Below are 27960 nucleotides of genomic sequence, written 5' to 3'. Positions count from 1 at the left end.
ATACAGTGCTGTGTACTGTCTGCAAGCTGGGGGACAGCAAGAAACTCGTCGTCTGATGGGACGTGCATTGCCTCCATCACACCCCCAAGGAGTGCTCCTAAGTACGAATGCAATTGCCAGGCTACATCCATACCCAGCTCACTAATACACGTCCTTAGGCAAAGAGCTACGCTGTGAAGAACCCATTAACATCAAAATCCAGAGGACACAGCCCAACACTCTCCTAAAGGATGAGCCCTTTGCATGGAGCACCAACAAGAGGTGGACTGCCAGGTGCCGAGCCTCCTGCAGAAGCCAGCGCAGGGCCACATCACCTCACTGCACTTTGGGAATCTGCCAGCACAGAAAGGCAAGCCTGGCGGTTTCTGTGCAGAAAGGCTTACACTCCAGCACCCTCCTCACATCCAGCCAGCATCGGATTGGCACTGGGGGAAAAAGCACGAGTTGTCACTTCAAGTATCCCCTGGGGACGGTGTGGGTACACAACAACTACACAAAAAGAACTTGTGATTTATTTCCAGCCACGGAAATCGATAGCAGGCTTGCACACAAAGCTGAAGTTACTGATGATTTTCCTTCCTTGGCACCGTAGCTTGAGATCAGCCGGTGTCTCAGTGGCCTGTGATTTAAGCAGTATGCTCAGCTGCGTGCATACTACCGCCTTCTGAACATTAGGATGCCCCACCAAAAAAGCAACCCTCAGCGCGACACCTCGCTGAGGGGATCGTGCTCCACCTCGGCTGGAACAAGCACATTTAAGTCTCATCTCCTGGAAATGCCATTTGCAGCCCTGTGCGCAGGGTCTGCTGCTGAGCTCTGTTTGCCTCTGTGTCAGAAATTCAAGACAGAAAGACTCTCCTCGGGTCATCCAATTCTGCTTTCTGCCAACAGAAAACTGCTTCCTACACTCAATTTCCTAGGATTTTATTGAGTCTGCTTTTCAGCTCTCTACCAGATGGATTTCAAACCATTTCCTTTAAGAGATTAATTCAGTCTAATAAGTTCATTATTTGCGCCTGGTCAGTGACCAAGACAGGCCAGAGCCCGTGTGCTTGTTTCTTCCCCACAAGCTATTAAAGAGACAAGTTTTCCATCCAGGTGTCAAAGTCTGTGCACAACAGCAATGCAGCAGGCCCAGAGAGACATCCCTGTGAAAACCAAGCTCCTGCTTCACAGAGGGATTACTGTTAGCTTGTTTGTTCCCTCCAAATCACCTCCCCTTTCTACCCTGCAGTTTGAGGACTGGAGATCAGAAGGCAGGCAGCGAGGAGCAGCCCGTGCTGCCTCTCCCTGGGTCAGAGTCCCCAGGTAGCATTTGCCTGCTTTGGTGCGGTTCAAACTCCCATGCCAGCCGAGGATTAGCGAGGAATTAAGTTACAGATTAATTAGATTAGGAATAGCCCTACTGATACCGTGCCTGAGTACAGACAGAGATGCAGCAGGCTGCTAAACTGTGCCATGCGAATTAGGCTCACCTCCTCAGGCTTACCAAGACTGGGGAACCTCAATGTTGGGATAAGGCTCCTCTTTCCCCAGCTGCTGCTTTACCCAGCACTGGGAAACTTCCCTGTGGCATGGAAGTGACTTGAGAATACAGGTTTGCAGGTCAAGTAACCTTTAGGGCAGTTTTAGAGCACTAACCTGCCAAAATACACCAAAGTACAATGATGCTCTGCGCTCTTCTGTGCTTTGGGAGCTAGATTTGAGCATTATTTTGTTATCACAGCACTGTGCCATCCACCCAGCCTCAGGGATATTGTGGTTCAGTGGCACGTTCTCTCTGGTAGGAATGTTTTAAGAAAGCCCACATCCCTCCTTGACAAGCCCCAATCCCTTAAAAATAAACAAACAACCAGGACCCAGTTTATGGTGCAGCGCCACGAGCTTCATCAGCACAGCTGAGAGGACAGCTTGCTACCGTGCAAGGGCAATGAGAGCATCTTAAACGGACGTGGCAAAGGACAGAAAGGAAACACAAAAAGAAGAAAAAACACCACAAAAACCAACCCTCTGCTGAGCAATCAGGAGATGCTGCTCCCAGGACCATGCGGCCAAAGCCTAAGCATGTTTTTGTTGTGTTAGGTTAGCCAGAAGGCAAACCAAACAGCTCATCAGAAGTGTCCTGTTAGTCTGGGGGGCTTTAACGATCAGGCAAAACTCAGGGCATCCCAACCCCCACAGAACAGAGAATAGCAATGAACATGGAAATAAGCAAAATGGTTCTGGTTGTTGTCGTTTGGTTGTGGTTTTTTTTGGCAGTGCCACTTAACAAATTCAGCTCCCAAACCTCTTGCTCCAGAGCTCATCGATACAGCTTGCTGCCGTGCCTCTTCAAAGCAGGGTTTGGATGGTAATATCCCCAGGGAGACGGAAAAAGACCAGTTCTAGCATTTCCAGCAGAATTTTCCATTCTCTTTTTCCCCAAATCTCAGCAATTCTATTTCTACATCTGAAGCCAAAAGCAGCAGAAAAGAAAAAAAAAAAAGCAGCAAAAGAAAGATCTACATCACTTTAGCAATACATCTGATTATGGCTCTTCAACTTCCATGGAAAGAATGTGTTTGTCTAAAGTCTTCCTTTTGCATTATGTTATACTTGCAAGTAGGAAAATAAAAGCTGGCTGCTCCAGAAGCTTTGTTTGTTATTCATTCCCTTAAGTATAGAAAATGATTTCATTTTAATTAATTGTTTTATTTATTTTTTTAATCTCATGAGAAAAATGGTTGTCTTCATCTTTCATATGCAAAACAGCTAACCAAAGAACATTTTTTCATCCAGCGAAGGAACTCCAATTAATAGAGATCTTAAATACTTGGGGAGCTGCTATGAATTTTGCCACTGATCAGACAGCTGGCTGGAAAAAAAGTCTTTTCAGGAAAATTACATAATTAAAACTAACCTAATTTATTATTATTATTATTGTATTTTACTTCTATTTTTTACCTTTTTTTTCCTCCATCTGCTAATCCCGATTAAACACTGAAACAAATGAAACCCAAAGAAACGCCAATTTGCTAAGTTTATATCTCTTTTTTATATACTGGGACCTGCATCCAGCAGAACCATCTAATACAATTTCCCAGTGCTGCTTGGACATTTTAAAGAACCACTGCATTTTTATTAGCTCAATCTTCACAATCTGCATTATTATGCAATTACTTTTGCAAATTTCACATACTCTGGTTTAAGAAACAACAACAACCACACACACTAAATCAGAGAATTATATACACTTTTAGACACTGAAGTTAAAGTGACAAAAGAGTCTAGTCTGATCTGAGTTTTTCAAACTAATCTTAGGACGTTTCCCAAGCAGTCTATAGCAACTGTTTGAACAGGATTTCTATTAGAAGGGTACTTAATAAAATCCTGGTAAAAATAGCCACAGAAAAAAATAGTGAGAGGTGTAGAGCTCTGCAAAACGTGTAGGCAGACAACACAGCCAGCCGTCAGCTAAGTCAAAAACTGCAGCATGGACAAACACGGACAAGAGCAGTCAGGGGAAAGGGGCCACAGGCAACAAATACAGACATCAACCAGCAGCTGTAGGGAGCTGGACGCTGGCTATTACCTTCGAAAAGGGCTGAATCATAAACTACAGTTATTCCACGTTCACAGATAAAGTCCATGTAAGCACCAATTCCAATACCAAAAATATCTCATACAAGCTAATGAAAAGAAAATTTAACAACTGCACGCATGCCACAGCAAGCCAAGAATGAAATACATTTACATTTGTATTTGCAAGACCCTTTGGCTGTGCAATCCTGGATGCCTCAGGAGGGGAGCAATGAAGAACGACGGTATGTGACCAAGGCACGACACAAGCCTACAGAGTGCGCTCGGGCAGGTAGCGGGAGGAGAGTGCCAACAGGGCAGAAGTGAGTCTGAGTGGAAGGAAAGGAATGAGACAGCTCCGATCCACGCTGGTACTGGGCTGGCCCATCGCTCACTCATTCCTTTTTCATGAGGAAGAAACGATCCTGAGGCACGGAGGGTTAAGTCCTGCGCCTTTGTGCCCCCAACAGCCAAGCGAACTGAGCCCATTTTCCTCTCCTGCCCCCTGCAAGTCACTGCACAGCACAACCAAGTCCCCCGGTGTGTTTGCCGGGACGAGCTGACGGGACAAACCCACTGCAGGCCGGTTTGCTCAGGCCACCCGCCTATCACTGTTGCGCTGAGTTTCTGTAATGGAAATAGTTCACCTTTGGTAAACCAGCACATTTTGTTTCCAGGCGCAGAAGAGAGCAGCAGCCTGGCAGCCACGATGCCTTTGGACATAAAAGGCACCCGGTACACACACACACACACCCGTGCACTCAAACCCCCAGAGGATTTCACATTTATCACTAAAATATGGTCACGGGGAAAAAAAGCCTCAGACTGAGCACATGGAATCTCCCCAAAAGCCTGACAGCATCAACCCCACTAAAGTGGATAAAACCAGCAGCCTGATGGGGCCAGAGCCCCCACCAACAGATGCCGGAGAGGAAAGTTTTGCAGAACACCTAAGAATGGCACAGCAAGGTTCATCTGTGCTTGTTAACACAGCATGGGCTGGCTTGAAATATTGGCAAGATGGATTCCAACCTAGAAAGCCATGGAGTCCAGCATTCTCGTCCAGGCTGCATCTGAAGGAGCTCTGGAAATCGCAGCTGAAGGGAAGCCCACTTTCTGAGGCCTACTGCTTAACATCCCCCTTTCCCCACCAACCTTTAACTCATAGCAAAAACAAACTAACGAATCAACCAAGCCAAAACCAACTTACAAATTAGGTATTTTACAAAGCAGTTTTATGATTTAGAAATGGAGCGAATCCCCCCAACAACCAAGCGTGTGCATACACCCCATGCATGCACACTGCATTCAGGGCCACACAAAATTTAAGGAAACTCAACAACATCATTTTTCAAAACATACCTAAAACAACCCCTTAATTCTCATTTATGTTTAGAGGTACCAAAATTGCTTGACACACTTTCTTTAAATGGCTGTGGGGGTTCCCAAAATTAAGCTCAAGAATCTGTGAAGAAATGTGGTACAGATAACCAAACTATCACCTTCAGAGCTTCATCACAGCTTTACAAAGAAAAAAAAAAAAAAAAAAAAAAAAGAGCCCTTCTTATTTCATGAATGGAAAGGGAAAAGAATGTTTCACCCGGCCTCCACAGCATAAAACACATTAGCCATGCAAAAAGCAGCAACTCTCGGCTCAGGTGAACACGTGGGGAAGGAGGCCTCTCTTTTCAGCCGTACATAGCTCTGCTGAAGTTGGAAATTCCTCAACTAAGGACCCCCCACGGCCTCCTCCAAAAAAGGTTTTTAGATAAGTAAACTTAGTTCCGATGAAGCTAGCAGCTTGATTTTCACGTCAAAATTCAAAACACAGAAGTGCTAAAAAATTCTGTTTAGAAAAAGGACTCCATACTTTTTGTTGCAAAACTTCAAAATGAGACATTTTAATACACTTCAAGCTCTTTTAGTTTTTATTTCTCTGAGCCACTAGCAAAATAGCTTTATTTGAACAAAAAGCAGTCCTATGAAAATCAGAGGAAGAGGATCCACTCTTACATAGTAGGATCCAAAGATCAGGCATTATGGTGATGAGCCACAAGAGCCGTGGGGAACGTGGTCACGGATCACCACCAGCAAGCCCCGAGCTGAGTTGTGTAACACCAGAAATCAAGTCACAGCTGGCAAAGGTGATGATAAAAATCATGGTTCAAGCTTTCACCGATTAACAGACAATCCCCAAACTTCCTTTCTTGCGAATAAACAAACTTTCTTCTCCAAAATATACACACAGACTATAAATGGCACGTACACGTATCCATATGCTGTCCCTGAAAAAGTCTGCCAGCCAATAAAGATGCAAAAAGCCTAACCCTCTGAAACTTGTTTTGAGCTTTTTATCTGAAAATAAATATTTACTGAAGAAATAGCTTTGAAGGGAAAATTTGCCTTTCGTTTTAAAATTTACAGCCATGGGTACTGCAACGTGATACTGGAAATGCTCTGAACGTTCAGGATGTTTTTTAGAAAAACATTTGTAGAAAGACTGATTGATACCTCGAGAAATCCTGGCTCAGATACACAGGCAAGGATTACGTGGATACCTGACACAGGTACAAAATGCAACTGCACCTCTCATACTTTAAATGGGATCTTTATTCCTCAACATTCATTCAAAAATTAGGCAAAAGGATAAAAGGTGCACAGTTTTACGACAGCAAATACTGCAATTCTTGGAAACATTCAGTGCACCTTACTTGGAGTCTAACACAACTATTAAACAAGTACTGAAGACTTAAACTACAGAATTCCTTAGAATCACAGGAGCAACCATTACAGAACAGCCATCCCTTCCCTACTGTTTGAAAGGCTCTGAAAAGATCTTCGTTGCTTTTTTTCCTCATAGAAGGTCTGTTACTATTAATATGACATTAGAAACTGTCCTAAGAATGTTGGGCTAACAACAGAGCCGCAAATAAAGTGACTTTCCCTGCAAATCATTCTTACTAAAAGAACCAAATAAAAGAAAGCCAATAGCTAATGGAGAGTGAAGTAAAGAAAATCTAAAGAAAAATGAATAATTAAAAATAAAGTTTAAATTTTAACTTGATTTATGGAAAACCTTTATTAATATATGGAAATTAGAAACCTTTTCTGAATTTAGCATCAATAATATACAAGATACCATGATACTATTTGCAGCTTCCCGAACTTTGTGAATCTGTTTTCATATGCAGAAATCAAATAATTTCCACTGCTGTAACATTGTATGACTAACAAACATGATACTCGTGTCATCCACTGTTCATCACACAGACACTCGCTCCCAAGTCCTCATTTTCAGCTCCTAACAATTCAGGGAACTGTTATTGAATTGCGTGGCCCAGGCTTCCCCACCCCGCCAGCGCCGCAGCTGTAGCAGCGATGCAATGGCTGCTACTGGGGTGACGGGCGAGAGATGAACCCAACACCACCGAGTGACCAAGGGAGAGGGGAGCCCCACGCACTCTGCTTTCTGCACCACCGCGCAGCCCTGCACCGCACCAGGCGTGCCCTCAGTGCCCAACAGCACAACGGGGACAGCACAGGGAGGGATGGGGAGTCGCAGATGACCACCTCAAAGCACAGCATCCATGTGCGTCCCAGTTCCTGCAGTCACCAATTCATGGCTCTGTCAATGAGGCTACTGTAACCATTATTCATAGCCACGTAGCTAGAGCTAGAGAGGGATTTACAAACAAACTAAAAAAAAAAAAAAAAAAAAGTCAAAACACATCCCCAGACTTTCCTTTTCCCATGAACTTAAGTGGAAATATCTATAGTATCATTTCAAGCTATCTTTGGAATACGACTATATTTGTCTACAGAACACAGAGGAAGGAGAAAAAGCCTAAAAAGCCAAGAAGACTGCTCAGCAAATGAGACTGTGAATAACAACAACTTAATGCAAGGAGTTGGTATTTGCCCAACATCTACTGGAGAAGAATGACAGGCCAAGGATGCTGCTTTACAGTTCTTCACCAAAGGCCTTCAAACACGCAGCCAAAACAAAGATGTGAAGAACCAAATCTGCATGTATGTAGCAAGTGGGAAACATGACATTTGCACCATTTTGGGTTGGACAGGTGAGAAAGAATTGAATACACCTCAGCTGAGAAAGCTCAGAAGCATTCGTCTGATTTTGAGAGGAACAAAGACACAATCAGAGTTATTTGTATTTCCACCAGTCGTCCTTGCTGAGCACAGGGTGTCACAGCAAGAATTCAGGAAACTCTGTTGTATGAAAGGGGACACACTTGATTTTCTGTTCTTCTTTTTCTGTCCATGATCTGCTGCCTGCTTCCCCATTCATCTCCCTCCCCTCGACATCCCTTATACTGCACAATACAAGAAAATTCCATTTAAAAGGTAAGAGCTGATCTTATTTGTTTTATAAAGCCATAGCCAATAGGATACTTCCCATACCACAGAAGTCTACTGGCTAAAGAACTGATAAGAATATAATAAAGAATGGGTCCTGGACTGGCAAATCCTCAAATATTTATGCATTGATAGTGTTAGAGGCATTCACTCAAGCAAAAGTTATTTTCCTTGCTATTCCTACCTGGCATCAGACAGAACCAATGTTCTTTCATTTGCCAGAAAACTGAAATAAAGCAGCATAGTCTCAAAATACAGATGATGTTCAAATCAAGACGAATTACTGTGTCAGAGGGCACAGCTTGGAAGAACTTGTTTTCCTCGTGTTCCTGAACTACAGAAACAGCAGACCAAAATTCCCCAAAGACTCCGCCTTGACACCATACCAAGGGAAGAAAACTCATTCTGACTCAACCCAGGAAGTAAAATATTGAGATCAATCTTGATAAAGGGGTTGTAGCATGCACAGAAATAGTAGATTGCCCTATGGTCAGTTTCATATCCTACCCAAACCAGAAAAAGTGACACAGAATTAAAGCTGTGCTTCTAGACTGCAGAAGACAACCAATTAATTTCTTCTCTAAGTCCCTTTTTGCAGGGAGATACCCCACAGTGTCTTTCAGTGTTTCAAAGTACTCAGTGAATAGAAAACGTTTATTTCACCAGCTTCACCAAATGGCCAGAAAAGATCATTTCTGATCTCAATACATAAAGCATTACAGATAAAAAGAGTGCTTATACACTGTCCAGAACAATAACCTTCAACACGGTCACTTTGATGCAGGCTTAATTTCAATAGGCAACAGGGTTTCTGAAGTTTGTGACAGTTTTAGGGAGGGAGCAGTGAAGCCAAAACCAGCAAAAAAATTGAACAAGTTTTTCCAAATCCAGTAGCTTTGTAAGTGGCCAATCTACAAAAGCAGTCCTTGTGGTGAGGGGAAACTGTTTCCACAGCAAGGTGACAAACTACCCTGTGCAGAGTTAATGATTGAACTGTCCCCTGACTGTACCAGCATGGCTTCAGACCTGCTGTTTGCACTGCAGGACAGGCCTAAACCTGAGGTGGAAATGTCTGAAGAACCTTCTCCCTCAGAGAGCAACCGGAGGAAAAACAGAGGGACTTTTAAGGCCGCCCCCCCCTAAATGAGACATAAATATGGGTGCACACTGTAACAGAGTAGCACTGAAACCAACCCACCACATGGTGGGTGTTTAACAAATACTGAACACAAAGCTTGCTAAAAGCAGCCAACAAATAGAAGCTGGGAGGTGGGTATCACAAGGAAAATAGAACAGTTGTTCATTTAGCATTTGTGCAACAGCTTCAAAGTTTCCCATCCTTAGCAGGCTGTATGCAGACTATGCATTGCTCAAGTCTTCCCGCCCCCCCCCCGTAGCAGTGTCCTGGGTGCCCCATGAGAGCTGGGGCCTCCAGCACTGCACACACGCTGCTGCCTGGGGAGCTGCCTGGGCACCAATCAGGGCCACCACTCTGCCTCCTCCAGATGTGGCAGGAGGCTTTAAACCAGGGAAATTGAAGCAGAAAGCTGGGATTAAGAGTAGCAGGACTGCATGCTTTCAGTCTCAAAACAGGAAAATGTGATTTCCTTTAGTTCAAATTCAAAATGAACAAGCAACATCAGCATCCCCCAGCCACCATGCTCCCTGTTCACTACATGGCTTGCAGTGATAGAAATCACAGAAGCTTGATATCCAATATACACCAAGACTTGAATCTCACTAATAAATTTCAAAAGTCAAACAGGGACTCATGATCACAAAGACCCCACTCCTGTGCTACCCATCTGAACAGGGAGCAGGGGCCACTGCGTGCACCCAGTGCTACCAGGGAAGCCGCGTGTGAAGCAAACCCATGTATCCACCAACTTGGTGTGCCGCAGTCGGCTCCTCGTTCAGCCCAGGATGAGACGTATGTATGGGAGTGTGGTTATCTTAACCTGATTACCTCACAAGGAAACCTGTCACACGCACCGTTCCTTTTACAGCAGCACAAAGAAATGTGGCTTGTCAGAAACACACGTTCCTACGGAGATGGGCCAGCACCAAAATGGAGGCCGCGGGAGGCCCCTCAGGAGGGCCGTCCTCCTGAGCCCGCTCCAGACCTTTGGCTAAAACGTGCGAAAAGTGCTGCTTTGCAGTGGGCTTCTTCATAATTTAGTCTTCACAAAACGCCTATGCTTGGGACAGGTCACTGTCTGAAATGGTATGAATTAAGGGCAGAAAGAAAAACATTTTTAGTAGAAACAGATATTGAAGGACATGACACAGGAGAAAGAAGTGATTAAAATTTAAGGAGCTCATAGCACTTCTAGAAAGCCAGCAGCTGCACGGAAGGCAATAGTGATAAGAGACACTAAATTCAATAAAACACAAGCCACTCCTCATTTTTCAAATTCTCCAGTAGTAAAGTTTCATAAAACATTTGGTCACTAACATACCCACTCCTACATCATGCACTTCCAAGAAAGGAAGGGAAAAGGAAGAACCAGGCCAAGCAGCAGTGCCATTTAAATTAAATATGCTCTGAAAAGGGTCTTTACACAGAAGGCAGTCGCTGCAGAGGTGGCTCTGTGACTTGCTGAGCCTGGACTTCCCTGGCTGCTGAGCCGGGAACCCAAGAGCCCCACTAACACACAACACATCAAGCAAGCTCACCCAGGCTGCTCCTACAAGAGAGATGCAAACAAACCAGGGACCAGATGCAGCCTTTCTGAACAGGTGGGCTGGGGCAACGCAAGAAAGAAACCTCTCTTCAGTTCCTTTTTCAGGTCAATTTTCAATTTCATCAGTTACATGGCAGCTTAGCCCAGATGTGCCAATGCTCACCGCTGGTTTAGCAAAATACATTGGAAAAATGAAAAGCAGAAAAAAGCAACACTCTACACATCGTATAGTCTATAAAGTGGTCTAGCCAGGATTCCGAGGTCACCCAGATCTCCAAAAAATTCCTAGCCATCTGTGATGCTAATAATTTCTGTTATTTTACATTACATTTCTTGATAGTATTTCTCCTTCTGCTAATGAAAATAACTGAGAACTATACTGATATGACATACTTAGAGGAAAGAAAAATCCATTTCAAGATCTCCTCAAGGCACTACCAGAAGAGAAAAATCACACCTATAGTTCAGTTAGAGTCAGAAAGCTGAAGGTAAAGCATGCAGATAAAATATCAGGGCACTGACTTACATAGTTACTTAACAAAGTTTGTGTCTATAAATACGTTTCAAGGTTGCTATTGCCAACACAACTGTAAATATTTAAAAAGAAACACACCATAGCCCTTGGACTAAAGCACTCATTTTTCCACACCCAGGAGAGTTTTTTCTTTATCACACTGTGTATCAGTGTTAGTTAACCCTTGAAATTCATCATAAATGACATGATATACGCCTCCATCAGAAGAATTAGAAAATAAAGGTTTCTCTGTTTGGCATGAGCGTTGCTTTTAAGAACACGTACCCAACCCAATTAAAATTAAGTAATTTGCATTACTATATACTTCCTCTTAAGCTTACAGATAATCTTCTTCACGTTCAAAGAAGCAGTAGCAATTCAGACAACAGTAGTCTGAAGTTCTGTCTTGTGTACAAACACTGCGACTTGTTTTTCCCCCAAAACTACGTTCTTGTATACATGGATCCCAGTGTAATCCAAACTTCCTGGTTTGAGTCAGATGTCTAATCTAAAATGATACCAGTATAATACTGAGTCAGTCATCTAAATGTGTGGGTTCACATTATAAAACTCCTTCATAAAAAGTCTTCCCTGTTATGTTTATGCAGCATGTTCTGTTGGAGTTGTAAAGCTAAATTATCTGCTGGAATTAACTCTGCTCAGAAAAGGAGCATTTGTACGTTCAGTGATCATCTTGCTTGGGATATTTTTACAATACATTCCTCTGCCCCATGCTCAATTCACCCCTAAGCTGCTTACGCAGATACTAAACTGACCATGTGATTCATTTGTGTATCCTTATTCTTCCAAAACATCTGATAAAGACAAGCAATAGGTCAATTTGCCTCTGTGGAATAGCCGCAACTGATCCTTATAAACCTTACAATTCCTCCGATTAACCCAGTTTCCTACAGGCGTTCTAATATTGGTGAATTATCTTGTTTCAGGCGTATTTCATTAACATCAGGTGACATGGTTTCTCTTAGTTGTGGGCTTCAGTTATGTAAGGCTGACGGACAGCGACAAAACTCTGCCATCCAAGGATTTTTTCTAAACATATCACCTCCACCATCAGAAGAATTTCCCTTGGAATTTGTTACTATGACAATGTATTGCTCGGGAGATATGACGATGGCAGAGCGGATTTACATTTTTCTACCCGCTACCGAAGTCTTTGTACACATGAGAAAGCAATCACATACATATGGGATTAATGTTTTTCCAAACGCACAGGGAATGTTCAACTACTTGCGAATGTATCAGAAATCTATCCAAAAAATGACTTTGCCATGTAACTACCAATGCATAATGAAATTAACTCAACAGTCACTGATGGCCTAGAGAAGCCTTATGCTGATATTCTGTCAGTCTGTAGCAGGTGACTAACTAAATATTTTAGAAGACCACAGGAAGATTAAGTTTTATTTGACAGTGGAAGTGCTGAAAGACACCCAGCTAAAAATAAGAGCAAGACCACAATATTTTAATGCAAAGCTCAACCTCCTTCGGGCGTCTATTTGTGAGCAGTTTACTCCTGCAGCCCTGCAAGCTCTTTGTTTTATGATGCAGCCATTATCAGAAGACTCATAGCTACTGTGCGAGCGCCTGGCAGCACGAGCTGAGTAGCAGCAGCTCTTCCATCTCCCTCTTTCCAGGGAAGGCAAGTTTCCCTTTCAGTCTGGGGACTTGCTTGAGGGTGTTTTGGTGGCACCCTCCCACTCGTTGCTCAGAGGATGGCTCTGCCATTTGCCCAGCTACATCTGGACATCGGTGAAGGATGACCTGGAAAAGCCACTGCAAGCCCCTGCAGGTGACAGCTGCCAGCAACATCACCGGTTCTGGCCAAGCCACCCCACTGAGTGAATACCTGCTTCAGGCATCAAACACCGGGGCTACTGCTTGCAGCTGCATGTGTTTGCCGGAATGTTTTGCTTGTGGGGATTAGAAGGGATCAAAATCCCTCCAGTTGTGTGTCAGATGTGCTTTACACTTTCACTTGATACAAGAGTCTCTGCATAAATCTATATGGGCATAATTAAAATACTCTTAAAAATGCAACAGAGACAATAAAATGAGGCTCTGGAAGCAAACCTCATTCAAATACACAAATTACCATTGTAATGCCATCACTCCAATTATTCATCTGTCCTTCTGCAAAGTGCAGTAGCGGGGGGATCGCTGGGAGCAGGGGGAACGTAAAAGCGAAAAAATCCCACGCAATGGTGACACTGTGGAAAATATTTCTCTAAAGCCCCACAGGAAAGATAGGATGCAGCGAGGCCATACCGCGGATGCCCTGTGCTCCTGTCACCTCCCGGCGCTGGCTCGCTATAAGTCAGCAGCTCATTTTGTAACAGGGGAGGGGGAAAAAAATACGAAAATAAAACTAAATAAATACACAAACGCCACAATCCTTCTGCCCCAGATGGCAGACAAAGCCGGGTGCAGGATGCTGATTCCCCCAAAAGTTGCGGGCCGCCTGCTGTTGCTATGCAGGATTCCCTGTCGCCACGGCAACGGCGCGGCTGCGCCCCAGCGGGCTGTCCCCGCGCCAGGCAGCGCAGGCCCTGTGCCGCCATAATGCCGTGCTGCCATGCCGCCGTGCCGCTGCACCTGCCAGGCTACGCGGTGCCATGGCGACGCCCGTTGCCATGGAGGCCGCCAGGCCAATCCGGCACCCGGGGCAGGCGGCCGCTGCTCCCGCGCCAGCATCCCCAGGCACAGCGCTAAGCGCAGGATCCATTCCGGAAAAATCCGCCCCCCGCCCCAAAAAGCGCCGGAGTCCATAGGGTGTTGAGAGCCGCCACTGCCATGGCTCGGTCACAGTGATGCTGCCGGCTGGGTGGTTTTGTAGGGTTGGCTGCAGGCGGCCGGCGTTTCCAACGCAGCCTTTGGGCAAAGCGAAGCGAGCAAGCTCCACGTCAGCAGCGAGCAGAGAGCAGCTGTGTCCAAACCCAGTGCCTGCATCTCCGCTTGGCGGTCACAGGTTTCCCTCTTCTTTCGCTAAGGTTAGGCGTAAGCACCAGCCCACGTGAAAACACACGCAGAGCACATGGACAGCCTCCACCCCACGCTGATGTTGGCAAAGCAAGGAAGGCAGGGGCCGCTGCTCACCCACCCGGGGGCTGCGTGGGCACAACACAGCACGCCCCAGGAAAACAAACCCATGCCCTCTGAGCATGGGTACCCTGCTGTCCCCTAGCGATAACGGGGCGAGCCCTCCGTTCGCCATTTCTGCTCCAGGTATGGTGCGAATGGAGCACATGGCTCAGGTGGAGCAGGGCCGCCACCAAGGCTCGGTGCCCCGACGTCCCGGCCCCATGCACGGCTGGCTGCAGGCTGCCCGGCCTCACCACGCTTCACAGCTCAGCCAAGGTTCATATGCAACGCTGGATGAAAACATTTAGAGTTGTAAAATGCGTCTAGTGCTTACCTTTGATATGCCTGAGGAGATGTGGGAGGTGTATTGAACACATGCGAATATGGGTGATAGGGTGTCTTTTTCAAAGCCTGAATAAGATTTTGTCTATATTCTGGGTCTATACACCACAAGGACCCCTTTCCAATACTCTGCAAAGAAAAAAGAATTAAAAAAAAAATCAAATATTTGATCTAATGGCATAGCCTTATTTATTTAGCAGTATTTGTCAGGAAAAGCAGTGGGTTTGGGTTTTTTGTCTGACAGAAGTGAACACAGCTTGCTTGCCAGAGATTATTACTCCATTAATAACGTACTGCGACTATATGATTTAAATCACACTTCTGGGGAAAAAAAAGTAAGAATGCATGTTCAGTTGCTCTTCTCCCCCCCCCTTGATACTAGTTAATATCATTTAATATCTGGCAACGTCCCCATCACCCCGCACTGGAAAAATAAGAAGCTTCAGTTACTGTTCAATGGAAACTCTGAAGAAAGCTAGGTTCTTTTTGAAAGTGCTTTTCTTTTCCTTTTGCTGTTACACTAACAAGAAACAGGGCTAAAAAGGAGGGGTTTAAACACCCTAGCAACTGTTTTAAAAATAAAAGGATTTAGTCCCTCAACCACATGACATCAGTGCCATTATACTACAAGAGAAAATTAATCATCTTTTCTCCCCTAAGGGGAAAAAAGAAAAACAACAACACGAACCAAAAAAACACAGTAAAATCAGAGTTTAAACCATTTCAGGGTGTTGTGAAATTGTGATCGGTTAAAACAACAGTTACCCTTTGTGGACACACAGAGCAGCTCAAGCAGTTGATCTGTAATGGGAAAACTACACTGAAATTCAGCATTATTCTGTGGTGATGAGCAGCATGATTTCGGTTCTTGTCTCAGGATGCAGACACCTGGAACTGTTCTGCATGAGCAAGCAGCAGCACAGCCCTCCCTCGGCCCCACTAAGAAAGCACACGGAGCGACCCAAGAACGGCCTCAGTTTGCACCAGTCCTCGTTATTGACTGAGTTGCACTGGCAGGCTTTCAAGGCATTAGGACGAGCGTTTTGGTAAGTGCTGAGGCTTTCTGGAAGCAGCGGGGAGGCGGTGCTACCACCTCTGGCCGCCCCTTCTCCGAACTCCCATCCTCAGCAGCGGAGCAGGGCTCTCAGGGTCATGCAGCAAACGCACACGCGCAGAGTCATGCTGAGGGGGAGACTGCTTCCTAACACCACACGGAAGACCAAAGCCAGCCACTTGGTTCCTTTCGGAAACTTCTCCGTGGAGCCCCACCAGCTCAGCTCCTAAGTGCTCCTCTGCCTTACGGCAGCTTTAGGATGTGTGTGTAAGACACTAAGTGCTTGCAGAGCTCCTTCTCTAACCTGCGCTGAAGCCTCCTCCAAGAAAACAGAAAAATAGGAAAAAGGCTTCCCTAACGTCACTGGATTGCAGCGTGGGAGCACCCAGCAAGCTGGCAGCACCGCCTGAGATGTGGTGGAAAAAAAAGGAGAGGAGCTGGCAGGACGCGCAGCAGCCAGGACTGCTTCTCTTCAGACACAAACCCATCTCCTGCACAGCGCTCCTGTGGGACCACGCTGTCCCTCCCAGCCCACACAGCCACTTGTGAACCAGAAGGCTGCCAAGCAGCCTCGGGGGAGACAGCCGCCAGCTCCTGGGCTGAGACTGGGCCCCTGCAGGGCCACAAGGCCCAAGGGGCTCGAGGGAGGCAGCCAGGCCCCTGGCTCTCCTCCAGGCATGGCGCGAGAGCAGCTGACCCGACGCCCGCTGCTGGTGTCACCGGGGGAAGCCGTGTGCCATACATCTCAAACCAGGGATTTTAGCTTTCAAATCCGGGACAATAAGCCAGAGCCTTCACATGATAGGCTTGGTAAGTGACTTTTTAGGCAAAGGACAGAGTCAAAAATAGAATCCAAACCTCTCAAATTCCACTTCCACACTCCATCCAAGAGCCAGAGCAAGAACACCACAAATTTCCTTTTAAGCGAGCAACATGCAAAGCTAGGAACATTCTTCGGGAGAAAACCTTTGCTGGATTCCTTACTCTTGACAACATGGGACAAGGTTTAAAAATGCTGCACTTAAACACTATGCATCTTACTTGTTCTTGCTGGAACACAACATACTGCTTCCAAACTTCAGGGTTTTTTCCTTTACATGCAATACAGAGTTTTCATCTAACCTGGAAGAGATCAGCCCCTAAAACCCTTTAGAGCTAGTACAAGTTGAGGGGCTTACAAGAGGAAGTCACTACTCAAGACTAACTTAAAACTTTGCATAGTTGTTAAGCTACATTTGTTTCACTTGCTCTTGTAAACGCCAGAAAGAATCTCACTGGAAAACAGAAACTCTCACACAGAAGGTACTGAAAGGAGTTACACTCCTTGTTAAAATAAAGGCTGGGAAGGCAGATTTGCTGTATTTTCACTGCAAGTGCACTGACTTATAATTTAGCAGCAATAACGAACACACTGTAAGGCAAAGCTCTCCAACCACGCAAAGTTCCTTTTTTTTTTTTTTTTTTTAAGCTATTTACCTTTGTTTTCCCACAATCACACAACAGAGCAGAAGAAAAAGAAAACTGAAGTGTCATCCTCTCAGAATCCTTTCTGACAGCCAGAGGTGTGACGAGCTTCGTTAACTGTTTAGATGTGTCATTAGTCTTCCCATATACAGAGCAATCACAGGAAAGGAAATCTTTGGAACTCAGACCAATCGGTTAGTGATTAATTTCCATCTTATGACACTTGGCGTGCTGCTTCACTACCTCCTCCAAGCCAAAAGTCAATAGTGTCTCCAATCAAAAACCAGCAAGAAAGGAAAAAAAAAATCCTTGGATTACATTTGTCTCCCAGGCAACAAGTGACTGAGGAGTGGATAACAGCCCCTGATGATCTCGGCACTGGAGAGCTTTCAGACTTCCCGACAATGCCTCCTCCTCCTCCCTGGCCTGAGCACTGATCTCCCTCGGTCCTGCCGTTCAGTCCGTGCTACTTCTGTATTGGTGTTTGACATTATTAAAAAAAAGACGGAGTATTACAACGAGTCCCCTTCACCTTCTCCAAGGGCAGACTATAACCCTAGGCAAGCTATTTCAAAAGTACTAACAGGGGAAGAAACCAACGTGTGAAAGTTACCCCATAAAAACTTACAACTGAGTACTTTTTCTTTAAAAAGCTTCCTGATTATGCTTTCTGCTATCATTAAGATATTGTTAAGCCTTTTTTCTGTCATCTAATACACACACAGGCTGTATCTGGACATTGTGTGCTACATTCCAACCTTTCAATTCGTTCATTCTTTCTGATATCTCAAGTACACAAAGCTGATTTCCCCCAGCAATTAACGCTGGTGCACTACCATGAAAAAGGTTTAAGATATTCACTGTCCAATTTCTGTTCCCCCAATTCCCATTTCCAGAATGGATTGCACACAGAAGTTTTTAAAATCCTATTTACACAACCTAGTAGGATCCAAACGAAAAAAAATGTTCGGACATCTTTTAGTAGGGTGGAAAAAGATGCCTGAAATATAAAAAACAAACAAACAAAAAATGATGCTTACAATTGTTATAGTTAGGAATAATAGCATTATCCACATTAAAACTCCTCATTATAAAGGTTCTGCTTCCATATACCTCACCACTGACTGTCTGGCCCTACACGTTACTTACCGTCTGCCCAAAGCTCAATAAAAAAATTGTGTGTTGAGCTCCTTCCAAGACCGACGGCTGGGAAAAATACATACCCAGTCTATATAAAAATTCTGGCAAATGCTTATTTGAGGAATTTCGTTCCCTGGTTATTTTAGCACTGACTTGAAATTTGTTAGGAACGCAGCTTGTTTCCAGGGTGGTTCTTTTCACCACCACACAGTCTGCCCAAAATACAGCTTTGGGAAGAGAGTAGACGCGGGAGCCACAAAACACACGGGCTCAGAGAGACTTGGGCAAATTGCTGCTGCAACTTCCACAGATCCAGCCACACGGCTGCTCAGAGCCAGCACAGGACTGTGCTGAAAGCAGGGAGCAGCAACTCTAGGTCACCCATTTTGTCGAGCAACACCCTGTGAGGGGCCCCCATGCCCGGGTACCCCAGGGGCAGACCTGCCTTGCTGCACTGTCTTCCCTCACCTCCTGTGTGTGCCCGGCGCTTCTTCCACAAGCCTATGAAAGCAGAAATCAGGCTGGGAATGGGAAACCAGGCATGACAGTGAGTAGGCATATGGGGGAGAAAGGGGGTGAGCTGGGCAGTTGACTCCTTCGAGCTGAGGAGCCTGCTGCTTCAAACAAATAAATAAAGCTAAGCCAACAACTCCCCGCTGAGTAGACCTGCCAAAACAGAAAGGGATGAATGCCCAGAGTTAGACTCTCCTAAACTAAAATTATCAACAACATGAATTAGGAATGTGGCTGTTACCCAAACTGAAGCAGCGTGCACATACACCATCCTTGAGAATTATTCTGCACTGATTACTGGGGCACTTCAGGAACTATTAAAAGCAAAGAAAACAGAGAATTCCTGCTACTCAATAAAGGAAATGTCCAACTAGCAACTGCAGTCCCAAGTTCTCACATCTTGAAATCACAGCACTGTGACACATCACTCCCCGACCAGGTCAGCTTAAGTCGGTGCAGTCATTAACACAGGACCTGTGAATAGCACTAATGACTCTTTCCAGCGATGAGGAGGAACCTTTTGGTGTCAGCATTCCCCATTACCCATGTAATGGTTTGTTCTCAGCAGGGATGAAACCTACTATTGTTACAGCAAATGACCTCTCTGCAAGTAATCGTAGAGAGATTATTGGCTATCAAAGGTTCTCATTCTACAGAAATATTTAGCCCATTCTCATCATGCCCAGTTACCTTGCAACAGCCAACTGGAAGCAAATCTTCACACAGACTTGCCAACACATTCACCCACAGGAATACTGTACAGCTTTTCTATAGGTGTCCGAGTGTGCCATGCCAACTCAGAGGCGTTTCTACACGATCAAGCTTTAGTTAACCCGTTTTCATAAAGCTTCAATTAAAGTTTCAGTTAAAGAACTGGAAGATAGAAATGACACACGATGCCACCACAGAATTTAATGCAACCACTTGAGTAGCCACAGTCGTGACCAGAATCTGAAAAAGTAACTGTTTTTTTTCAGACCAGAAACAGATCTCTGTGCCGAAGGCGTGAGAGGGAAATGTGTTCCTCAGCTTTTACACCTAACATCTCAGCCTGCTCCTCACAGAGGCCACATCCCAGGAGCCACCGCTGACCACGCACAGGGGTATGAGGAGCCTGGCCGTGCAGGTCTGCATAGAGCACGTCCTGAGCGGTGGTCAGGCTGCAAGGGCCTGTATGAGCTCCCCGAATCACAGAATGATGGAGACTTTGAGGACTCTAGGGCCCCTGGAAAGAGCAGGCAGGTGTACTCATCACCCAAAACGCACAGATATTCTGGAAACCTCACCTAAATCAGCTTTCTGCTGAGATCCTGGGGAGAGCAAACTAACACCAGGAAACACAAATGCGCCCCTCTTCTCACCTTATGAAAAAAATCTATTTCATAAGGAAAGTGAGGGATTTTTGTGAGGAGATGTAATGACAGGAGGAAGGGAAGTAAAGTACTTTGGGAATGGCTCCTCGTGACACCTTTAGCTCCAAAGGGCACAAAGAGAAACCAAATCATCACTCTAAAAGGCACCTCAGCAAAGAATGACTTGTTTAAATAACTTTTTTTGCACTAAGCAGAAACGCCTGCCAAGTGAGTTAAAAACCATCCTGCAGTACAATGTAATCACAGATCCTTCACGAAATGCGCCGCTGCTCTTGAAGCTTTGCAAACGTAGCTGCAGACACAATGGGAAATAAGCAGCTCGCGCTACAAAATTCAGCCCAACTAGGGAACTGAAGCCTACAGAGACCATCGGCGTACCTCAGGCTTCTCAGCACTCCCAGAAAACTTTTGCAGCCTCCAATGCTACCCACAGCCCAGCTCTGTGTTACCCACCTGGACAGAGCGCTGCCAAGCAGCACCTTGCCTTGCCTCTGCCAGCTGCCTGTCCCTCACCTCATCCCACCCTCTGCACCACAGGCAGCCCTGCTGGCATGAGACCTGCTCGGGATTGTAGTTCTTTCATTTACATGAGGTAGAAGCAGCAAACTAATGCCAAGATTGGGGAAAAAATACTACATTAAAAAAATTCTAAACCGCTGACCCGGAAAATACTCAGGAAGATTTAGCTTTAAGATGCCGAAGTTGGTCCGCTGGCCTTTTTAAAACTCTGTTGGTTATTCTTTACTCATCAGTGTTTAAAGTTATCAGGACAGACTTGATATTGCTTGCTCTGGTCACCTGTCACCTACCATAGTTTTCTAGTTTGAAATAGTTCTTGTGAGTGGTCACAAATAATAGTAAACCTTTATGCTCTTTATCAGCTCTGTACCCTGCAGATGAGGTCGGTGAGTTCTCCAGTTACTTCACTGTTAAACAAATGAAGTAATTCGCAGAAAGACACAGACAGAGCATTAGAATCATCTGAGGTCAGCTAGTTTAAGAAAAAAAAAAAAAAAAAGGAAGAATAAATAAAGAAAGAAACACAACTGCTAAGGAATTCTTAAAGAAAGAAAAACAAAGCCACTGCCAATGATTGCTATTATTATAAAACACATTCCTTAGATCTACTGTAATCTCACATAAAAATTACAAATAACTATTCATGCAGTCCAAGGGTAAATTTTCATCATTCTTTTCAAGCATTTCTAGCACAGACTAGTGAAACTCTATATGGCCAGCTTTAGAAAACCGCACTACAGACCTTAACAGCAATTTTAATGACAGTAACAACTGCATGGTAAGCATTTAATTTTCATAAAACCTCACACAAAATCCCCCAAACCTACAAACTCAGAGGAGTTAGAAACTTCCTTTGCCCTGCAGAGGAACATTTGGCATTTTTGTAAGACAGTTTGACACAACACAGAGAAAACTGTAGCCATATTTGCATGCAACATGACAAAACCCTCGCACCCATTTCTCCTGCATGTTTTCAACTCTTTTCCATTAAGCACACCACCACAGCTTGGATCAAACACAAAGCTGAAAAAGAGCTTTGACTAGTTACACGACCATGAATACGTGCTCATTTAATGTGTGAAACTAAATGTTTGATGGGAAGGTTTGCTGAAGCTCAGTGTTCAACTCTGAGGAAGCCAGTTACATGGAGAAATCACTGGCTGTTCTCAAGAAAACAAAAGGTCGGGGCTTTTCAGATCTTATTTTGCTCCGAGTAAAAACATCCATTAGTTCAAATTGCTGCAGTCCAGGTCTCTGCTTGCATGCTCATCTCATGGTATTTTAGCTTATGTGCTCAGTGAACTACCAGAGACACCAGCGTGGCAACCAGTTGTTAAATCCCCGGCCTGCCTTTAGGGAAGCAGCCTGCTTCTACCCCAGGTAGAAAAACATCTCCATCTCTGGAGTCCCGTTCACAACATGGGCGATCTCTCTCAGATGGGAGAGGTGTGTGGGTATAGCTCCACAAGCCAGCGGCTTCCCTTCGATGAGAAGCATGACCACAGTGAGAAAGGGCCACCTAGCCTTGAAATAAAATAAAACAACGCCCCTCCAGCTAGACAACACCACGGGCACAGCAGAGCCAGTGCTCCTGAAGGCCCTCCACGGCTCCTCCAGCCTGCTGGCACCGGTGTCCCTGCTGGTACAGCCACACTGTCACCAAGCACAGCCGCAGCAAATCTGTTACACCACAGCACCTTCCCGCTGCTCTCCCAACAACCTGACTGGTGTTGTGTGGTGCCACCCATCTCTGGGAATCATACTTCACCTCACCATCTCCGCGCTGGGTTTATACGCAAACCACGCTATAAAGCTACCACACAGTCACGTGGAAATCTTGCAAGCCAAGGAAGAAGCGCCATCATTAGCCGCCCCTGAACAACGCCTGCCTCACATGCAGTCTGTGCTGCCCCAAGGCAGCGCCTAGCAAGCACAGGCCTTCCCAAAGCCTCCCCCAGCCCGGCAAAGCGCGGGCACCGGAGAAGAAAGCCTGTGACACCGCTAGGGAGGAACAAAGCCTGAGATCAAACAGGCGCGGGAAGACCGGGCTGGGAAGTCGGGAGAGCCCAGCAGACAGGCCTGTCAGCATGAAGGGCCGTCACACGGCACACTTGCAGGGGATTAGGTAGCAGGTAGCATTAATAATGCTGTTTCAGCCTCTAGGATTTCCATGTATACATGGAAAGTGTAATTAGTCCTACTCTGTTGAAAGGAAAATTGAAGAGACACAGAAACAAAAGAATAAAAAAGAAGTTAAGCGTTCAAGGTCACCTATAAAGTCAATGGCAGAAGAGAAGAAAAAAAAAACCCACCCTGAGACTGCAGTAGCAGTTTTAGCGGGACATGATGCTTTCATGTCAGAGGGGCACTGGTTTTAAACACCCACCAGCCATCCGATACTCCTCATGGCTGGTACAGCTGGAGACAACGCAATTTGGCTTTTCTTACAAATAGATAGTTACACAGTACGTGAAAACCTAGGACAATTTTAAAACACAACCCTTCACCCGACAGATACTCAAAAAATTATCCAACGCTTATATCCGTGCGAAAGGTTTGGGGGTCATTTCACGTCTGCCAGCGCATTCATGATGAAATAAGCCGGGGAGAGGATTTCCAGGGGAAGGGGTTAACAGCCAGCAGAGACGGGTGGGAGGGAGTAGGTTGAACTAAATCCATTAGCAGCGACAAATAAAAATAGAAATAAGGAAGACCTGACAAAAGCTAATGGATTGGCACCATTTTCCCATATAACTGTTTGTTTAATGTAGGGTTTTTCCTTGCTTAGTACTTAATACTGCTTCACACGATGAATTGAGGGGAAAAACCAGGCACTTTGACAAATGTTTTGAGAGGCTGCCTCGATGTGGTGTTCTGAAGTGTCCCCGTGCTCTGTGAAGGACCGCAGCTGTGCTCCTCCCTGCGCCCCGCTCAGCAGCCACGGCTCATCCCCAGCACCTGCAGCGGGCCCTCCTCCGCTGACAGAGCCCGCGCTGTTGTGGTACAGGCACCAACACGCACGTTGCTTCTGCTGCTCACACATACCCTGATCTTTCCTTTGTCCCACTGCTACACCAAGTTCAAAGACACTGATATTTTGCCACCATTTATCTTTCTCACTCCTCTTTCTCACGTCTAGAAGATGAACCCCAGAAAGCAAACCAAAGCACTCCCCCGGCACTGCAAACGTCTTCCACAACAGGGCCGCTTCTCAGCTGCCCCTGAAGCCTTCACCTCGCTTCCCCAGCTCAGGAGCATCAGCAGTGCCCATGCTGTAAGCCCACACCGTGCCACCTGCTGAAGATGGGGGATTTCACTGCGACTTAGGAGCTTGGTGACAGCCTTTACAAACCCTCGCTCCTCCCAGCCACCAGCCGCAAGGCTCTGGAGAAGCACCTCATCCATGAGCCAGCGAGGGTGGGAGCAGGACAGGGTCACCGCAGCGGTGGGCATCGCCAGCTGGAGGGGGGCTGTTCACAGAAACCGGGTGCTGTGCCCTCAGCAGGACCACTCGACCTCAAGGAGCAGCCAGGCCGCTGCTGGGAACCTTCTGTGTCCATCCAGGAGGTGGAAAGCCACCGTGCCCTGCAGGCACGCTCCCTGGCAGAAAGGACGGCTCCCTCCTGGGTCCCGGGGCTGCTCCACACCTCCTCACAGTGCCTGGGCAGCAGTACTCTCACCATCTATCCCCAGCTCACCAGCACCAGGCTTGTAAAAACACCGAGAGGAGACAAGAGAGGCTTAGTCTTCAAAGTTTTGTTGACAGTGAGATTAATGAGAACTGCGAGAAGACAGTTATCATTTAGGTTTTCAGTTGCCTTGGGTTTTCAGGTGCCTGTATTTTTATGAGCAGGGCTACATGGGTTGCAAACGGAACAACACTAAAAGCAGCAGATGCGGCAACGCTTGGCATGAGGGACTTTGCAGCATGAGCCACTCAATCAAGCGTGTTTTAGAGTGGATAATTAATACTGCATTTCAGCATCCCTGAGCACCTCCACCAGGAAAACAGATTTGAAAAGTGTGCAGATAGTTTATTAAACATGGCAAAGTGATTACATTAGACAAATAAGACAGACTCGCCGGTGCGTGTGGATTTAAAGCAAAAAGATGAATATTTAAATCCAGATTTTTTCCAAGGAAGGTGGCAAGTCCTTGATCAAAACCTACAGCTTGGCAAGAGCAGGGCTTGCAGGCTTATTCATGGTATTTCCCAGGCAGACTAGTTCTGCATTAGCACAACATTCATCAAAGTCCGAACAATTAAGGATCCTGACTGAATATATGTTCCTTCTCCATTTAGAGTCCACTTCATTTTATTCCAAATCCCACAGCGGTTTTACTATGTCACACAGAAAGTAAAGGAAAAGCAGGTTTCCTCTAATTCACAAAAGAGAATCGAAAGACATGCAACGCAGGCAGCAGCAGCAAGCCAGCCTGCGAGCTGTGTGAAACAAAACCCAACAGAAATAGAAACGTCACTTTTCAGGGCGCTCTTTTGGCTAAGCTGGTAGAAAACAGGATGTGAGCATCAGTTGCTGTGTGCAGAAGAGAGGTTATTCAGAATAGCAAGTTCACGCACAGCCTGGGTCTTTTACCCTGTAAGGAAAGAGTGGGAGGAAGGGGGAAAAAAGCTTTCAACCCACGCACCACAGCCCTGCCTACTTGGGTTTTCCCCGGTCTTTTTTTAACATAACTAACTCACAAGCAGGCGTTTTAAAGCACGATGCTCACACACAGCCACCCATGAAACAGGGCCGTGTGGGAAGCCCGCTCGTGCTTTGAGCGTGCCAAGAGGAGGAGGAGAAAGGACACCTTCCTTGGGAAGAGGATCCGCAGGCAGACACAGGAGTGCCCGCAGCCCCAGCAGAGGGACTGCTGCAGCTGCCAACAGGACAGGCACCGTGTGCAGGAAGGAAGGGCTGGAGCAGCAGAACAAGAAGAAAAGTAGAGTCTGAGGCAGAGGAGGGGAAATACAGAAACCAATGGAGCCTGGAAACCTCTGGAAATCAGAAAAGCAGCATCAACTGCTAGACAGGGCTAGCCCACTGCCTTCCCCCCTCCCGCCCCGTGGTGTTTACTAGCGAGCTGTTATTCATTCTAATCATAGTATACAAAAAGGCTGCTGATCAATATTGCACAAGGGTGATTAGTGCTCAGTGATTAAACATCAGTGTATGAATTTATCTGACTCAACATGCCTGAAGTGGAAGGAAACACGGAGAAACAACTTCTGAGCGGACTTCAGTAATGAAAATTGACAATTCATCCACCATCAGATGTTAGTGCTCTGAGGAGTTCAGAAGTAGCAAGGCGGAGAAGATTTATGATATTCTCAGAAGGACAGAAAATTATTTTCCTCCAAATTATTCAAGATCAAATGTGCCTTTGAACAAATGTACACTCTAAAGGAAAAGAAAATCTCATTTAAGGATGCCAAAGTGAGGCTATTTTGATGACACAGGTGTCACACAAACCGGCCTGCTGTGACCTGAGTCACTGCTCCAGGCACCCTGTGATCTTTTTCTCTATCGGTTTCACACAGGAAGCCTTCACGTTTGAGGCACCAAAAATAGCAGACGTTTCACAAACTAAAATCTTGGTTCAAAAAAGCTTGCAACTTTTTTTTCTCTTTTCTAAAATGCAAATGCACTCTCAGCACAGTGCGACGATGAATTGAAGCCCTTCACCCGGCCACGCTGTCCTCAGCCAGACGTACACAAACAGCTCCACTGCTAGATCGTGCAAGTTAGAGATGACCAAAAGAAAAAGAAGCAAAGATATCATTAGGAAATGAATACCTAAATGTGAAATGCAACTGAAAATAACACACAAACTCCCTTGCAGAGAAAGATGTGCAGCTAGAGAATGAGGTCCAGACCGCTGAAGGGCCTATGCAAAGGCTGAGCAAAAAGGAAGGGGCACCTAAAAATTAACTGCGTCGATCCGAAGGACAACTAAAAACTTCTGAGAGCACCCATCTCACATTTCAGATCTGTGTAGCACCCCAAGCCCTGCTGAAAAAGCAATGGCTGGCCCTCCAGCACGGTGGCGGTGTGAAAATCTACCCACAGCTCCCACAACTGCTGTACAGCAGAGGATTTCGCCAATTGCGGTGTTTTTTCTGCAAAAGGGTCCCCAGGGAAATGCCAAACATACCACCAACAAAATTTTGAAAGAAACTTGACGTATTACAGCTTTATCATAACCTCCAGAATGTGGCTTTAATACTGCTCATTCATGGCCTTTTTACCATACTGGGGTTTTAGGTGTTTTCATTAGCAAAGTCGTGAGATGGTGCAAAATCCTGAAAACAAACTGAAAAAAAACAAAGTGTTTCCAGCTGTCTTCATGTCTGTAAAGAGTCTGGAAAGGGATCTAAGAGGTTCTAAAATAAGACATCCCCCCATTACTTGAAATAACATCATGATTTTTAAGCCAATGTCATAAATGTCAGGGCCTAAATCTCTGCCTAAATAATCCCCCCCAAACCCATCACAGGCATCCAGACCTTTACACACCCGCACCTGGCCACCAGCACTACTTCGTCTAACTGAAAAGCCACCCAATACTCATTTGGGTAATTACAGAAATCCCTTCCTTTACCGAAAGAAGTGTCTGTATACAGGGTGAGAAGGAATCCCACCCCATTAACAGAGCTCAAGTTACACACGGCTGGAATTGAAACGCCGTTTGAACAAGCTGCGGCACCATCCTATTGTTTAAACTGATGCCAAACAACAGGAATCCACTGTCAAAACAGGAAAAAACAGAGCTGCCTGATGGAGCAGACTCTTTCCCTTTTTAACGCATGCCTGAATTAGAGATTCAGAGTGCGAATCCAAAATCAAGACGGTGACCCCTGCTTTACAAATTGTGGGGGAAATACGTTGAGGTTGACGTGACGCATGAATGGGTAAATCCACCGCAACTGAGACGTGGACGCCTGTCCCCTCAGCTCAAGCCCAGCCAAGCAGATTTTTGGCATACTCAACACTGAAGGGTGAGAGGGACTTGAGTGGTGGTGAAGGAGCAGATGTTAATTAGCAAAAGTGGGTAGATCATAAGCGTGTTTACTTTGAAACTAAAATAATGCAAATATTTTAGCTGGGGGAAGGGGACCACATTTTCCTATTTTTTTCCCCAAGTCAGCAGAAAAACAGGATGAGAAAGCAAAAATCTTTCCTTCGATTTCAATACTGCCAATTAAAATCAAAGCTTTCTAAATGAAAATTTTATATTTCATCTCAAACAAGAGGAGTGACAGAAAAGCTTGTCTCTTCGTGGAAATGGTCATAATTACATTTCTGTTTTTCCAAATTCAAA

The 27960-nt window shown here is 45.5% G+C and overlaps 1 protein-coding gene across 8 annotated transcripts in view; it reads right to left on the bottom strand.

Annotated features, from left to right (window-relative positions):
* FOXN3 (forkhead box N3) overlaps nt 1-27960 on the bottom strand; it is a 197085-nt gene that overhangs the window by 89887 nt on the left and 79238 nt on the right. For all 8 annotated transcript variants that reach the window (XM_027459039.3, XM_038179125.2, XM_038179126.2 and 5 more), the window contains exon 3: nt 14564-14700. In XM_027459039.3, coding sequence (XP_027314840.1) covers nt 14564-14700 — 137 coding nt within the window. The remainder of the gene's footprint in view (nt 1-14563; nt 14701-27960) is intronic.

Source organism: Anas platyrhynchos, chromosome 5, assembly GCF_047663525.1.
Source record: "Anas platyrhynchos isolate ZD024472 breed Pekin duck chromosome 5, IASCAAS_PekinDuck_T2T, whole genome shotgun sequence".
In the NCBI taxonomy this organism is placed as follows: Eukaryota; Metazoa; Chordata; class Aves; order Anseriformes; family Anatidae; genus Anas; species Anas platyrhynchos.
The sequence above is the reverse complement of the archived record's forward strand: the minus strand, read 5'-3'. Positions and strand labels throughout refer to the sequence as shown.